The 17,559-nt window shown below is 39.3% G+C and overlaps 1 protein-coding gene across 1 annotated transcript in view; it reads left to right on the top strand.

Annotated features, from left to right (window-relative positions):
• Nucleotides 1-16,845, top strand: part of LOC113499853 (dynein heavy chain 1, axonemal-like) — a 64,387-nt gene extending 47,542 nt beyond the window's left edge. The window contains 20 exon segments of the mRNA XM_026880419.1: nucleotides 72-238; nucleotides 700-925; nucleotides 1,437-1,460; nucleotides 1,462-1,633; nucleotides 2,154-2,347; nucleotides 3,214-3,368; nucleotides 3,739-3,838; nucleotides 4,585-4,717; nucleotides 6,386-6,519; nucleotides 6,896-7,037; nucleotides 7,559-7,683; nucleotides 8,386-8,550; nucleotides 11,720-11,872; nucleotides 12,279-12,414; nucleotides 13,020-13,155; nucleotides 13,523-13,618; nucleotides 14,013-14,143; nucleotides 14,580-14,761; nucleotides 15,044-15,173; nucleotides 15,910-16,845. Coding sequence (XP_026736220.1) covers nucleotides 72-238; nucleotides 700-925; nucleotides 1,437-1,460; nucleotides 1,462-1,633; nucleotides 2,154-2,347; nucleotides 3,214-3,368; nucleotides 3,739-3,838; nucleotides 4,585-4,717; nucleotides 6,386-6,519; nucleotides 6,896-7,037; nucleotides 7,559-7,683; nucleotides 8,386-8,550; nucleotides 11,720-11,872; nucleotides 12,279-12,414; nucleotides 13,020-13,155; nucleotides 13,523-13,618; nucleotides 14,013-14,143; nucleotides 14,580-14,761; nucleotides 15,044-15,173; nucleotides 15,910-16,124 — 2,916 coding nt within the window. The 3' untranslated portion in view covers nucleotides 16,125-16,845.
• The last annotated feature ends 714 nt before the right edge of the window (nucleotides 16,846-17,559 follow it).

Here is a 17,559-nt window from a genome sequence, read left to right on the forward strand (position 1 = left end):
TTGGGAAAAACGGAACTTGAAACTTGATGTTAATGTAAATAGCAAAAAAAATAATCTGTTTTCCACTCCAGCGTCAATACTTCCGTCAAGCGGGCCAGCTGGTGCTGAAGCTGGGCGACTCCCTGATCCCCTTCATGGCGGGCTTCCGACTCTACATCACCACCAAGCTGCCCAACCCCAAGTACACGCCAGAGACCTCCGTCAAGGTCATGGTCGTCAACTTCGCGCTGGTGCCCAGGTAACGCACAACTAATAGCTTGCACTGACAACAATAATAAAATCACACTTTATGCGAAATTATACGAGTGTTTGTTGCATCTTCGTGCTTTGGCAGTTGGATCGGTTTAGATGGAGTTTTATATGGAGGTAGCTGGCATCTTGGATTAATACATAGGCTATTTTATTTTTTTAGCCGCCATTTAGGCTGTTTAAGCTGCTAGCAATAGCCTTTTATAATTCTTGTTAATTTCTTTGCGGCTCGAATTTTCTCTATTAGACAAGAGTTGTCAGCTTGTTGTGTTGAGTAGTTATATTAGGCAGATAGGATAAGTCTTCTTAATTAGTTGGGCACATTATCTCTCCTCTATTCCGCTCGCTATGCATCTGTTTAAAGTGCAAGACAGCATTAAACTCACCGACTTAATGAAATAAGGTATAAATTGGGTCATAGCCGTGTCTAAGCCTCAGTTGTGCGTGCAGCGGGCTGGCGGAGCAGCTGCTGTCCATCGTGGTGGCGCAGGAGCGGCCGGAGCTGGAGGAGCAGCGCGGCCAGCTCATCGTGTCGCGCGCGCAGATGGCGGCGCAGCTGGCCGAGATGCAGGCCGACATCCTGTACGGCCTGTCCAACAGCGAGGGCTCGCCCGTCGACGACCTGCCGCTCATCCTCACGCTCGAGGCCATCAAGATCAAGAGCGCCGAGATCATCGTGAGTACTGCAGCCCGCTGCAGATACCAAATTATCCTATACGAACATAAACTCAGAATAAATGAATGAAGAATTTTATTAAAGGATGGTTAACATCCTTTAATAAAATTACACGGTTTTTGCATTTTTAATATCGCAAATTGATTGACCATTTGACCATTCCCGTATTTTTTTTTTGATATGAGTTATTGAAGTATATTGAATATTGCGATATAGTCCAACGATAAAATCTTTCTGTAAATGTTTTCCTTAATCCTTGAAAAAACTGTTTACTGTAACATGACCAGAAAAACAGTGTCTTACCTATAACTCGTCATCTGACGGAAATTTATAATGATTTTTTAATAAAATATTCAAATTTTTGCAAGAAGTGTTTTTCCTTGGTTAACTTTTGATGGCCCACAGTATAATAAAACCATCCTTTTGCCATTTACAATAAGGACAGTAAAAAATAGACATTTAACAAGAATCAAAAACTAAAGTTATTGAATATCTTATTTGAATGCTATAGATAAAAGTGGAGGACATCGAACGCCACTACCCTGGAGATAGACGAGGCCCGCAGCGGCTACGTGCCGGTGGCCAACCGCGGACAGATCCTGTTCTTCTGCCTGTCCGACATGTCCAACGTGGACCCCATGTACCAGTACTCGCTCGAGTGGTTTGTCAAGCTCTTCGTCAGGTCCATGGCTGAGACCGAGCCCAATGGTGAGAATCGAGATATTTTAGATCAACATCGAGCGATTAGCATTTCTTTTTGTTTAATTAAAATTTAAAAATCCCCGATCCAAATGAGAGACATGAACAGAACTAGTCAAGACAAATTCAATGAGCCCAAACTCGATGGGTTTACTAAAAGGTAGACCAAGGTAACGTCTCATACCTTCGAGCCTTTTTCAAATATCCCGTGCTTCAAATATCGGATCCCACATATGTTGCAAGTAAACTGAGCGTGTAACATTCCTATCACACCTAACAAACGACCTGATGACATTGAAGACCTGAACCGATTTCCACCAAACATAGCCAAGAAAACTCTCGACTGTCATACCTTTCAAACCAAAAAACCGCTTTAAAACCGGATCACCCGTTTGGCAGCTACGATGCCGACAGACACATACACACACACACGTCAAACTTATAACACCCCGTCGGGTTTGCTTCGGCGCGTCATCATTATAAAACTAAAATCAATTTGTCATGTTTCTTTCTGTTTCGTTATCACCAGAGGACATAGTGGAGCGCGTGGACGTGATAATAGTCCACTTCACGTTCCTGCTGTACCAGAACGTGTGCCGCAGCCTGTTCGAGCGCCACAAGCTGCTGTTCGCGTTCCTGCTGTGCGCGCGCATCCTGCTGGACAAGGGCGTCATCAGGATCACCGAGTTCAATTACTTCCTCAACGGAGCCAAACTCGATGCGGTGGGTGTTGCTTTGTCTTATATCCCTACTAATATTATAAATGCGAAAGTAACTCTGTCCGTCTGTCTGTCTGTCTGTCTGTCTGTCTGTCTGTCTGTCTGTCTGTTACGCTTTCACGTCTAAACCACTGAACTGATTTGGTACAGAGATAGAGTTGACCTTGAGAAAAAACACAGGATAGTTTTTTATCCCGGACTTTTGAAGAGTTCTCTTGGAAACGCGATACCTATAACCGACATCGACGCGGGCGAAAAGCTAGTCTATATATATTTTGACTGCACGGATAGCCGAGTGGTTGAGGTCACCACGCCAAAACCCACTGAGCGCGTCGTGTCGCAGGTTCGATCCCCGCGTAGGACAAGCATTTGTGTGATCCACGAATACTTGTCCTGAGTCTGGGTGTCTTTGTGCATGTGAGTTGTATGTTTGTAAAACCTCCGCGACCTAAGGATTGAATTCCTTAGTGCGGGAGTCGTTTTTAATAAATATATTGCCTGCAAACATTGCGACCGGCGTTGTCACTCCCGTATAGGCTTTGTTGGCCATCAGCGCCATAATTAAAAAGGTAACATGGCTGCTGTTTCAATCATCAGTCGTAGAAGTTAGAGGCTACTTATGATGATACATGAATATAAAATTGGAGTGCCCGTTCGTTACGGTAACTACCGTTTTTACTGTATGCCTATGAATTCTAAAAGAAAAACTTATATTTTGATTCTTTTTTAGTAGCTGATGTAATAACGAGTAACTCGGGTTACTTTTATGTTACACGTCATAGAGCGGAGTCTCTTCCATAGCAATAATATAACTACATATTTGGCCGCTGGATTTGAAGTTACGACCTTAATTATTGCTTTGTGTCACAGGAGAAGCCCAACCCCGAGCCCAAGTGGATCTCCCCCCGCATGTGGCTCGAGATGCAGCAGCTGGCCACCGTGCCCACCATGCACACCTTCCTCGAGGACTTCCACCACCACTCCAAATACTTCAAGACCTTCTACGACTCTTATACTCCGCACAAGTTAGTCGAACTACTTAATAAGTACATTAAGTTGCATTTAAGCCGGCTTAAACAACGTGTAACTGAATAATCTAAAGATCTTTAAAGGGGTACTCATTATTTTAAAAAACTTTTATTTTGGAAACTATACTGTAACAATAGTACATGAGAGTGCATGATTGAGTGACGTTTTATTATGTTCTACATTTAGTTTAATTTTATGCTCTTTATTAGTATAAGTGATTTTTTAGTGTAGTACTTACTGATAATAAATAATAACCATTCTTTTGAAAAAAAATAATGTCCGATAGTTTAAGGTACATATTATTATAATAATGTGTACCAGTATTTTAGTTAGTTTACCCATGTAACCCCTATCCCCTTCTCCCAGACTGCCGTACCCGAAGCCGCTGGACAGCCAGCTGGACGCATTCCAGAAGCTGCTCGTCCTCAAGTGCGTTCGACCTGACAAGCTCATACCTGGCTTACAGGTCAGTACTATCTCTTCCATTCATCGTCATCTCCTTGAATTGCTGGACTTAGCAAGTCGTTACACGCCATTGAATTACATTTGAAGTTTTATATTTGTGACTCCGCTATTGCAGTGTAACACTTTCCGACTTTCCGTCCACGCATGTAAATTTTTCGCGATAAATTAAGCAGTAGCTTCGGCTTTCTGCTAGTTTACTCTAATTCTTTATCAAAATTTTACGGATGTGTGCTGTCATGTTAATCTCTCCGTGCTTTAAGGGTAAAAACGGGTGCCTGTTATTGAGTCACCGCTGTTTATCACTTTGTCTGGCTGTATACCACGCTGGATTTCCACAGATGATGTATTTGTGTTGCCGCTTTAATAACGATTCTAAAGACAAAGGTCAAATTTTTAATCAACCCTTAACCTTCTTTATTTTTAGTATTTGCTTTTACGTTCATCAATTGCATGAGTGACAAATAAATATCTATTTTTTTCACAATGTCACGATTTGGGCCCGTTCATCGGTAGAAACAAATAACCATTTCAGAAAATCACCCTTTTTCCGCATTCAATCCGCATTAACACCCGCTCCCTCGGGGGAGGAAATGGGTAGTATCAGACTCTTACTGACTAAACCTGAACCACCGTGCTACGTCCTCCGCGTTTTTGTGTCGGTGTATGGCAAATGGCAATGCGTTGCGATTCTTCATACACCGACCGAAACTTCAGTATGGTTCCTGCTGCCACTTGCGTTGTCCCCAGGACTACGTGGTGATGGGTTTGGGTGCGCGCTTCGTGGAGCCGCAGCCGGCGGACCTGGCGGCGCTGTACGGGGAGTCCGACCCGCTCGCGCCCATCATCTTCGTGCTCTCCACGGGGACCGACCCCGCTGCTGGTATGACGCACATTGCCAAATGTTTATTTATTTAGGACAACACACGCCAAAAATATGAACATAAGTATTCTTCCTTTTTTTAACTCTCGCCCTTCCATACTTAGATATTAGATACTTGTGTCGCAGGGGTTTTTACAAACATTCAAGATACCTAGACTTAGAACAAGCATGCGTGGATCACACAAATACTGTTTTCAAGCGGAGATGGAATAAGCGACACACCGCGCAGTGATGAACTCAACTCCTCTATCCGTACAATCAAGATGATTCACTTACCTAATCAAGATATAATCCAGTCTAGAACTTAGTAAAACTATTATATGTGAACTTCAGGCTCTACCCGCTGTAACAGTTAAACTCTTATCTAAGTTTTATCAGACAGTGCGACGTCGGCTCGCCTTTGAGCCTGTCTCATACATGAATACATTCACATACAAAGCGACCACTGTTTGACCTGATTAAATGATAATTATGGTTTTGTAACATTTATACTCTTTTATCAGAAATACTGAAGAATTGACGAAAATATATTAATTTTTAGCTGGCCTGGCAAATGTTGTTTTTCCCGCAAAGTTATTTCTTAACATTTAATACAATTAAGAATCATACTTTGTTTTGAAATAGCTTTCAAATCGGAATTTCGCAACAGCATTAAAAAATCATTTAAATCGTTCTAGCCGTTTACAAGGAGTTCGGTACCTTACACACATACAGTAAACACGGACTGCATGGATAGCCGAGTGGTTGAGGTAGCCTCGCCAAACCCACAGAGCGCGTCGTGTCGCGGGTTCGAGCCCCGCGTAGGATAAGCATTTGTGTGATTCACCAATGCTTGTCCTGGGTTTGGGTGTCTTTTTGATGTGATGAATTGTATGTTTGTAAACCCCCGCGACAAAAGAATCAAATTCCTTAATGCGGGAAACGTTTAAAAATCCCGTTAATTACCGTGTGCTTTTGATTTAAAAAATAATTAAAATTTACATTATTCCTACCTACGTTAAATTACTTTTTTAAATGATCGCTTCATAAAGTTCCATTAAACAACCCCTCTATTTTTCTTAGAACATTTTTAACGCCCTTTTTTGCTAGGCATCTTGTCTTAAAAAATAGGTACATTTTTAATAAAGTGTGAAGTCATGAGTCTTTTGAGGGAGTAATAACGGTGAACGTGGATAGCGGCTGAACTCAAAGCTGTAGTAATCGCGTTTGAACTCCCGCCGCGGAGATAGACGCTCAAATGTATGCCTTTACGATGCCGCCGACTTTTTAATAAGAACGAATGCTCATAAAGGGTGTTTGTTTCGCCTACTTTGCGTAACCTCTAATGAATAGACGTAATTTTATGAATATTTTTTAGGGTAACGCTGCTGTTTTGTTATTCCTTCGACTAGATTGGTCGTATAAAAAATAGATAATGTAAAAATTAAAGACACGAACTTCCCGACACTTGGAATATTTTTCACTCAGTAGTTATATTTCCCTTTAAAGCGACTCTCGCACTAACGAATATAATCCTTGTTTTGATTAGATATAGATATTTAATAAAATCCTCACGTAATTCATATTAAATCTGATCATAATTAAAACCCCCCCTCCCTGCCTCTCTTATACCTAATGACCGCTGACCACCTCCTCACTTCAGTTTCCTGCTATTCTCTTTAACCCTAGATCTGTTGAAGTTCGCGGACAAGATGAAGATGGGCAAACGTTTCGAGAGTATCTCCCTAGGACAGGGTCAGGGCCCGCTGGCCGAGGCCATGATGAGGGTCGGCTGCGACTTTGGCAACTGGGTGTTCTTCCAGGTAAGCCATACAATTTTTTAGATGATATTTTAAGTATCATTAATCAGGTCAGTTTATTTTGTTTTAACAAAAAATAAACTGACCTGATTAATGATAGTTGGTTTTTTCAACAGCACTGGTGATTTCATGATTACGCACAAACATTTTCGGATATTTTTATAATTTTCTGACTAGGTCATCATTTTACATGTTTTACATTTTAAAGACCATTAAAGTTGTGTTGAGTATTCGCGATGTGGTGTAAATTGTGGTACATTTTCTTAGCTTTATTCAATGTTCCGTAGTTCGTCTACAAATATACGCCTTACAGCCAAGACACTGGTTCATACCAGGATAATATCCTGATATTCTTCAATAACGTAGTCCATTAACCCAGAATTGCCACCTGTCCCCGTCCTGGATGCCGGTGCTGGAGCTGAACGTGGAACACATAACTCCTGAGCTGGTGCACAAAGACTTCCGTCTCTGGCTCACCTCCACACCCTCGCCGCACTTCCCCGTCGCCTTACTGCAGAATGGTAACTACTTTTCGAAGTGTCATTTATTTATTAGTTGATGAACTTCAGGCTAATATTAACTGCAGCAGGTTATGGTAAAGTTAGGATAAGGAGAATTGAACAACTCACTTCTAGCTCCCGATTTTTTCTTAATCGGACTAGCCCTTCACACATGCTCGTCATTGCAAATTTGCAACTCCTGTAACATTCAAGCTCGGTATATCCTAGTGGTAACCTTCAGCTATCTTGGAACCTGCAACGAAATTGATCAGGTATATTAAAAAAAAAATGGAAAGACATGAAAAAAATATTCCTATCTCTAAGTGCACGTACTTTTGAGGAGTTATCTATGTAGCGTTCTGTGCAATGACCAAACCTACCCTATCCTTATAACCAGCGGAGGGCAGTATTTTGGTTTATTATTCAAATTCAAATTTATTTATTTGGGAAATTACATATAAGTTGTTACATACAAATATAGTTTAGCTATAATAATTCTACTTAATTCGTAGTCGTTACAATATTGTATATTAACGGCACAGGTTACAAGATGACAGTGGAGCCTCCTAGAGGCATCAAAGCGAACTTACTGAAGGCCTACATGAACCAAGTGCCGGACTTCATCGACTACTTTAATTCTCAGGATATTAAAGTTCCTAATTTTAAGGTACATTAGTTTTCTCCTTCATTTTCTAGGTAATACGTGAGTAGTTAGGTTTCTGAGATTTTTGTGTGGAACGTAAAATCCAAATTCATTAAGAAAACATGAGTAGTTTTAGACTATTAGTATGTATGTATACAATGGTTCCTATGTGTTCCTAGTATGTATAGATAGCTGTATGCTACAATGGTGACACCATAGTTTGTACCTGATAAAAGTGAATGCTGGTGTTTTAATTATTTGTACAAACATTTGCATGTTTCAAAAGCACAGTAACTATCATCAGAATGATTCATTATGAGATGACGCAACGGTTAACTCACTCGTATTAATCGTTGTTTCCCGACTAGTTTTGGACCCAATAGCAGTCCTTTCATGAGCTGACCCCACCGCGTCATCGTTAATCATTTAATAACTTGTGTAATATTATATACTAGCTGTTGCTCCCGACTTCGTCCGCGTGGTTAGAAGATATAAGTTAGGAATTTTTGAATAATTTTCTCCGTTTTTGCCACTTTTTTCATTGTATCTTCGCTCCTATTAGTTGCAGCGTGATGTTATATAGCCTAAAACCTTCCTCGATGAATGGTCTATTGAACACGAAATTCAAAAGAATGTTTCAATTTGAACCAGTAGTTCCTGAGATTAGCGCGTTCAAGCAAACAAACTCTTCAGCTTTATATATGTAAAGATTAATGTATTGTTCAGTGGTTGTTGTTCGCGCTGTGCCTGTTCCACGGCGTGGTGTTGGAGCGGCGCAAGTTCGGCCCGCTCGGGTTCAACATCCCCTACGAGTTCACCGACGGCGACCTTCGGATCTGCATCTCACAGCTGCACATGTTCCTCAATGAATACACCGATGTGCCTATCAGGGTGAGTCCAAACTTTATCTAATACTAACTGTTATCCGCGGTTTCTTTCGCGTAGATCCCGATCTCGTGGTTCTTATAAGGTTTTTTCCTTAAGAAACATCATCATGTTATATTTTAATTTACATGATAATGTGAAAAAATAAAAAAATATTTTAATTTACATTCAAAACTATGATAGCAAACAAAACATCTCAAAAGTTTGATAGGAATGTAGGTACAGTACAGGACATGACATTGGTTGCCGTTTTCGAGTTTTAGCGAGATTAATGAACAGCAATTCATTTTTATATGTATACTTATATTAAAGATGAAGAAATAACATTCACGCGTCACGTCTTTGTGTATGTTACTTGAATAATTGGGAAACCCCCCGTGACACAAAGATTAGAAATTCTTTAGAGTTGATGACTATTGAAATTCTGCTAACTCTCAGTTTCTTAATTATATTTTCCTTATATTTTTGGATAATTAAAATAAATCATAAATTTATTTCACCATTAAGACTTAACTTAGTGACATTACATTGTTAAAATATAATATTTTATAGTATCCTTTTGGATTTAGAATGGCTCTTTTACAATTTTGTGTTTATTGATAAGCATCGCATTTGGAGAGGATAAACATGTTTTAAATAATCCGGAAATTGAGAAATCTATCAGCGTATACATATGTATATGTGTTCCTTTATTGTTTGAGTTTGAGAAGTACAAGATATAAAAATGACCTTAAGGCAGCTAAGAGTAGAACAGTTAAGTTTAAATCATCCATATTTGGTATGGGTGTGAAAATTTATAATAAATTGCCAGACTTTATTAAAACCACCGAAACATTAGCTACTTTTAAATACAAACTTAAAAAACTACTGATACAGAAAGCATATTATACAATTAATGAATTCTTTAATGACAAATGTCTGGACTGAAATTTATTTAATGGTATTATGATAATGAAAAGTGTTAGTTATTGTTTAATGTATTTATCTGTAATGTAGTGGTAATGAATATTATATTGCCTTGACTATTTTGTACACTTGTCATGACGATTTATATTATTGTTATTTTTATTTATTCTATTTCTTTTTTTTGACATCAATTAATTCAGTGACAAATGTTTTTGACTAAAATTTATTTAATATGACGTTAATGATGCAATAATTATGACAAATACCAATTGATTTTCATACTTAATTTATTTTCTCTAATGGTTATTATGTTACTTTAATGATTTCATTTTGTTTTTCTTTTGACAAGTAATTGTAAATTTTAAAGATTGTACACCACATGGGTATGTTACAGTGATACTTTGTTATAACACTTATTTTAAGAGCTGAATTTCCACCTGTGACAAACAATAAATAAATCTTGAATCTTGAATCTTGAATCTTTGATCATGAACTACGGTGACTGTGGTTTTCCGGGATCCATAGGAATACAAATACCGAAAGAGGATTTAATTTATAGAACTTTTACAACTTTATAATGGGAATATTTCAATGTGAGTAACAAACTTAAATCCTGTCTGTTTCTATTAATATGTTTTATATGAAAAGTTTTACAATCAAAATTAGTCCTGTTGGCTTTTCACTCTTAAACGACTGGTTACGATGAAATTTGGAATGAAAGTAGCTGATATTTTGGATTAACTTATTAAGGCTTATTTTATCCGAATTCGTTAAAAGCGGGCTATAATCTATGTGCAGAAAATTAACGAGGACTTGCACAGAGTGGTTGTATGGTCGGAAAATAATTCTCTGGTTCTTAACCCCCTTAAATCCAAATTTATGGTTTTGGGTTCTAGGAACCAAGTGAGTTCAATTTTATCAGCGGACCCTGCATTGGTTGTCAGGGGCGAGAAGATTGAGAGAGTCGAACAGGCATGCAATCTGGGACTGGTCATGGATCCCGAGCTGCGATTCGAGGCTCACGTAAACAAAGTTCTGCAGAATTGTTTTTATAGGCTTAAGGTTTTATACGGAATAAGAAAATACTTGAGTATCCCATTGCGTAAACAACTCGTTGATAGTCTCATTCTAACCAAGTTAAACTACTGCGACATAGTGTATGGACCATGCCTTCTTACCAGAACGGATCACGCTATACAAAGGATCCAAAATGCCTGTGCTCGTTTCTGTATTAATATTCCTCGAAGAAGCCATGTAACACCATACATAAATGAACTTAAATTATTAAAGATGGCTGCCAGGAGGAAGCTTCACTTGGCCAATATGTTGTTTGCCATTATTAATAGTCAAAAGCCAGAATATCTATTTAACAGGCTGACCTGGAAACACAACCTAATGAATCGCGGTCTTCGCTCCATGGTTTGCCCCCTTGTGGTGCCTATGCATACCACTACAGCTTTTAGAGGATGTTTCAAGTTTGCAGCCACACGCTGTTGGAATGATCTCCCTCCACCATTACGACGTCTGAAAACAAAACAAGCATTTAAATACCATCTCAAAAAGACATTGTTACAGGAACAAATTAGCCAAAATTTTTAGTCTTTTTATTTTATTCCATGATAATGTTTCATACCTCTGGGGTCATGACATACATGCTCTGGTGGAGGGGGCTCCTGAGGCGTGGGCTGCTTTTTCTTGTCTTTCTTCTTGAACGCACTCAATTGAAGGTGCTCTCTGCCTCACTGTGTCCTTTCCTTTTCTTCTCTTAGCATGTAATTCTTGTCTGTAAGTATTGTCTGTTAGGTTAAATGTTAATATAGCACCGATTATTCATGCACCAATGTTTTATTCAATTATAGCGTACAAATTACAAATTATTTCAACTATAGCGTACAAAACTATCCGCCCTGATGCCTATTGGAGTCTAAAACACTTTAAAATTATTATTATTTGTGTTTCTTTTACTCACCAGATTGATTACAACATCTTCGACCTTCTCGCACTATCACATACTAAAATTCATTCACTGCACAAACTACCATCTTCATATATACACAACCACATTACTCATCACAGTATTTTCGACCTTCGATTGCATAATTACTTCTTTTTATTTCTCTGTAGTTAGCGTCGTTCGCCATTGTTATCATATTCACAGATCATAATTCATAAACCAAAAATATTAAATTTCGTACAATGTCCAACAAAACTATCTACTAGTTTGTCTGTTGGGTCGCATTAAACGTTGGTTAAATGTATTGTTGGTCAGATGTTGACGTACACCGCCGGGCACATCAACTACGGCGGTCGCGTGACCGACGACTGGGACCGACGCTGTCTGCTCTGCCTGCTCGGAGACTACTACACCACGTCCGTGCTGACCGACCGGTGTATCTTCGACGAGAGCGGGGCTTATAGACAGGTCAGTTGGGGCTTGCTACGTTAAGGTTAAGCGACGTTAAGTGAGATCGGGATTTGGATGGGTGATCATTTGGACTATATTTTCTTAATATTCTTTCTAAATATTATAATATGGTTTATTTTCGATTTGAATGATTTATAGATTTTGACATATTTAAACCTTATTATATGTATGTACTAAGTCGTCGCAAAAATAAGAAGCTGAAGAATTGTTTTAGCCTGATTTGCTTATTTTATAATAAAGACGACACCATTGCGTCAGCTCCAGAATAATAAATCTTTGCGATCCCGACAAAACGCAGTAGTAAACACTCAAAAAATTCATGATCTGTTTATTTCAGCCGGTACATCGTTACCTAACTCGTAGCTCGTAGCTCGTAGCTAGTCAACATGTGTATATCCCGCAGCAACAATCATCGTCGTCGATCGAGGACTACACGCGCTACATCCGCACTCTGCCGCTCAACGACGACCCCTCGCTGTTCGGGCTGCACCCCAACGCCAACATCAGCTACGCCATGTCCGAGACTCATAACTGCATCGGTATGCATACCTATTATGTAAGAGATATTTATTTACTGTAAAAAATACTGGGACTCTGTACAATTAGGCTGAAGAAAATACAAATCGGTTGGGTATCAAACGAAGGTTTGAGTACCCACCCTTAAATTTATTGGATTGCCACCAATAAATTTATGATAGTAACCACTTTTGCTTGACCTTGACCTCGACCTTTATTTTTGGTTAACAGAAAAATACATCATCTGACAAAATTTCAACTGTCTATCTTATACGGATCATGAGATACCCTCGCCTGAAAATGTCTTCTCATACAAATTTAGATCAGCTGATGACAAATTCCTTTCTGTTTAACTTAACCCCTTGAACTTGCCTCGCGTTCTTAAAGGAAATAATAAAGTTACATATTTAGTAGTGAGAATTCAAATACCTATGGCTATGTTTAAGCCAATGTGTGTATTGGTGTCTTGTGTAAGTGACTTGGAATGTTTTTGAAAGCCTCGCGACACAAGGATTAAATTCCTTTCTGCAGGAGCCGTTTTAAAAAATCTAAAGACGAAAACAACTTTTAAAAAATCTTGGTCCTTGGTCCTTAATAACGTTATTCTACGAGTATAACCTTCTCCTAGCGACCCTCCGCGACCTGCAGCCGAAGGAGATCGCGGTGGCTGGCGGCATGTCCATCGAGATGATGACGGAGCTGGCCGCCAAGGACATCCTGCACGTACTCCCGGCGCAGCTCGACACCGCGCATATCGCTGCAAAGTAAACACACCATAATAATTATCTTATAATATGTATCAACTTCTTCTTGCAAGGAAAGACAAGCCAAGGCTTGTCGAATTATTGTGAAGTTCATTAATTAAATTATATATAACAAATGTTTTTCATACACGATAAGGGTTTTCCACCCCTAACATTTCTTTTCTTATATTATCATTGTTCACCAGAAATACCATGGGATCGGATAAGTCTTTGCTGAGTTCATAGCAAAACAAACGCACCAACAGACAAAAAAAATGAAAAAAAAAACTTTCGCTTCGGGATTCTTTGGAGCCAAATTCCTTTATGCAAAAGGTTCAATTTTCATTGTTTAGATTATGAAATATAGTATCTTTGTATATGCCCACAGCTACCCGGTGTCTTACAAGGAGTCTTTGAACACGGTGCTAATACAAGAGGCTATCCGCTACAACAAGCTGCTCACCGTCATCAACCAGTCGCTCAAGTCAGTATTTTACTGCTTCCTAAATTTACAGTAAATCTTTATATAAATGGGTTTCCCGAAATAATAGCTATTTTCTAATTATATTTGTTTGGAAGCACCAAACATATTTAAATTAGGAAGTAATAATAATATTTTTCGGCTGTTTCAAGGCCTTTTAAAAATGTTCATGACGATTTATGGCTTAACTGTGACTGACACTAGATATACCTTTATAAATGAAGAATAAAACTGTACGAAGATTTTTAACGTAGCCGTCGTATTTTTTTATTCTAAAGTCATAAATATTTCTTTAAAAACAATAATATACCGTTTGCCTTTTTTTCGAACTAACTATTTCACAAAGATACATTAGAAATGTAGTAAGCACAACGTTATTCTATTACTTGGTGTGCAGAGACCTGCTCAAAGCCCTGAAGGGTCTGGTGGTGATGTCCGAGGCCCTAGAGAACATGACGGATAGCCTCGCCAAGAACCTGGTGCCGGTCATGTGGAGCTCCAAGGCTTACCCTTCACTGAAGCCCTTAGGTAGGCTTCCTTTTCTTATCCTCATCATAAGATTATGATAGTCGCAAAGTAAGTCAGCCGGTCTGTTGTTGTTGGGTATCCTTTACAGATATATTATTTTAAATTCATCCTTTGACTTCATGAATAACCGCGTGTAGCCTGAGGTAACCACGCCAAACCCCGTGACTTGGGTTCGATCCCCGGACAAGCATTAGTGTGATTCTTGAAAGCTTGTTCTGAGTCTAGGTGTCTTTGTGCAGGTGACATGTTTCATTCCTGAAATACCCCACGATACAAGGATTAAATACCTTACTGCGGAAGTCGTTTCTTTTTTAATACAATATTTTTTTTGTTTTTTTTTTTTGAGCTATTTATACGGAACCCTCCATCTCAAGAGTCTGACGTGCATTAGAGCTCTTTTTTTGCAAAATCGTCAAATATATGAATGTTGTTGTAGCGGCGTGGGTGAAGGACCTGTGCCTGCGCGTGCAGTTCATGAAGGACTGGGAGGTGAACGGCATCCCCAAGGTGTTCTGGATCTCCGGCTTCTACTTCCCGCAGGCCTTCCTCACCGGCGCGCTGCAGAACTACGCCCGGAAACACGTCATAGCCATCGACACTGTGGCATATGCCTTCGAAGTATGTTTGACTTCTTATAGTTTTGTTTATGACAGTCAAAAACAGACTCTAGGATTATGGTTATAAAGTACAAAATGATTTGACAAAAAAACGGCACCGAGCTTATTGGTTTTCAGTTGTTTGAGTGTCTTATTCGTCAGTGTTAGTGTGAAATAAAAGATATTAAATAAAATTACACGAGACAGCTTCTGGCCGTTCAAGCCACCGAAGTTTTTGCTTATCTAGGAATATAAACCAAACTTTCTTAATGATGAATGATGAAATGGTTTCGCTGTCGTACAGGCACTGAACCAGCCTCCTCAGAAGAAGCCGGAGGACGGTTGCTGCGTCCGCGGACTGTACCTGGAGGGCGCTCGCTGGAACTCCGGGGACCTGTCGCTAGAGGAGAGCAAACCCAAGGAACTGTTCACCGGTTAGTACCACCACCACCCGTACAGATGAAAGACTTAGCCTATTCTAGTAGGACCTATTAAAATCTGCTAGGTGTAAGGCATCTGCTGGTCTATTGGTGAAGTGGCCCTACCTGCTATACCGTATATCGTATATTTGATATCGCCCCCAGGAAAAATGTTTTTGTAATGAGCGCAATACTTTTTGGTGTTTGGGTCTCATTGATCAATCGTGTTTGTAATTAGAAGTATAAAAAAAACTGGCGTCTGCGATTCAGACCCAGGCGGAGTTGGCGGGATAACCTAGATTCTTTTTTACTGAACTGGTCACTGTGGCTTATGGTAGAGGCAAGTGTGAGAGAGTGGGAGGCCTTTGTCCAGTAGTGGGACATTCCAGGCTAGCAGTAATCATCATCGCCCTAGCTTTTTCCCAACTATGTTGGGGTCGGCTACCAGTCCAACCGGTTTCAGCTAAGTACCAGTGTTTTACAAGGAGCGACTGCCTATCTGACCTCCTCAACCCAGTTACCTGGGCAACACGATACCCCTTGGTTAGACTGGCGTCTGGCTGTCAGACTTTTCAAGCTTCTGACTACCTGTAACGACTGTCAAAGATGTAGGAATAACAGCCGGGGCCCACAATTTAACGTGCCTTCCGAAACACTAGCTGTAACAGTAGTACTAATAAGAAAAATGTGTAGACTAACGTCAACCAGTATAATATAAATAGAAGTCTTTCTATAACAATTCCACCAACAGAGATGGCGATAATCTTCATGAAGCCGGAACAGAACCACCGCCTGCAGCAGAACCTGTACGAGTGCCCCACGTACAAGACGCTGCTGCGCGCGGGCACGCTGTCCACGACGGGCCACTCCACCAACTACGTCATGACCATCGAGCTCAACACGCACAAGCCGCAGGTGCACTGGATCAAGCGGGGGGTCGCGCTCTTCTGTGCTCTAGACTACTAATATTACCCTACGGGGGAGACGGGTTTTTGGAATCCAAAAAATACCCCTTTTCAAACAAATTTATAGGTTTGATTTGATTATCTATGCCAGATCTGATTTGCAAAGTTTAATTATCCATGCCGTTAGCCGCAGGTATGTTGAATCTAGCTAAGAGAAATGAACTATTTGACTGCAAATTGTTTGCTGTCGTATTACAGAAGTTCGGGTTTATCTGAAACTACTGATCCAACTAGATTCAATTTTAATAGGACGAATTTACAATCTATTTTTATGGTAACCTTCGTGAGAATGATTAACACCGAAACTAGATATTTGTACACCACTAACACGAATAAAACAGCCCATCTCCAAATTTTCCCCTATACAAAAACTACAAACAGAGTATGGCACCTAAGGGCGACATTTCGCCGTACGTCAAACCGCCTTGCCAATTAGGCCTTATTATCTACGTATCTTTGACTAGTCTGTAGAGCAACGCGTTACAAGTTCCATTTTGTCCAGCTGTAATAATACGTTGTTATTAATAATAATTTTAATCAATATTTAATTGTTATGTTATTTCGTTGTTAAATAAATAAATAATATATAAAATATTGTTGTATTCTTTACATGTTATATCCCATTCTTTACCTCACTCATGTCTAAAAAATACCGCCATCATAAATGTACCACAGATTCACTATAATATTAATGAAGGATGTGTGAATTAGCGGAAGTTTTAAAGTTGTGTTAATTTAATGACTAGGAGTACAGGGACCGGCGTAGCAACCAGAAGTAATTAATGTTAGGTCATTTATGTAATAATGAAACTAGCGGCAATTTTTTATCAACGTTTGAGACCAAAAGTCACACCTGAAGTAATTTTAAAAATTTCGGATGGTGTTAATAATAAATAAACTAGTCAAGTGTGTCTCAGCCTCGCGATAGCGAAGATTAAGGTTAAAAGTTTTTAAAGAAAATTGATCACCCATGTCTTTATTTTTCCCTCTGACATTCTACAGATAGTTTTAGCAATTTCTGCCAGTGTCGTGTAATGACCGAATATGGGCACAATATAGATAATATATTGGCTCTTTAAAAAGCAAATCTCGGGCAAATCGAGCCACCTAAGGCACCAACATTTTTATTTTATAGAATTAATAGCTGTCCCTGGAAACGTTGTTTTGTATGGCATGTGAGTTTTAGGGAATAATAAAAAAGTAGTTATGTATGAAAAATACATGTCCGATTCCTACCTAATATGCACTCAAAATTTACTGTGAATCGGTCGAGTCGTTTCAGAGGAGTTCAATTACGGATATTGTGAAATATGAATTTTACGTTTCAGATTTAGTCTGTGGAAATTTCACAGAATAAGTATATATCTACTAGCTGACCCAGCAAACGTTGTTTTGCCTGTGTGTGTATTTTTAATGCAACATTATAAAAAAAATAA

This window comes from Trichoplusia ni, chromosome 13 (genome assembly GCF_003590095.1).
Source record: "Trichoplusia ni isolate ovarian cell line Hi5 chromosome 13, tn1, whole genome shotgun sequence".
Classification (NCBI taxonomy): Eukaryota; Metazoa; Arthropoda; class Insecta; order Lepidoptera; family Noctuidae; genus Trichoplusia; species Trichoplusia ni.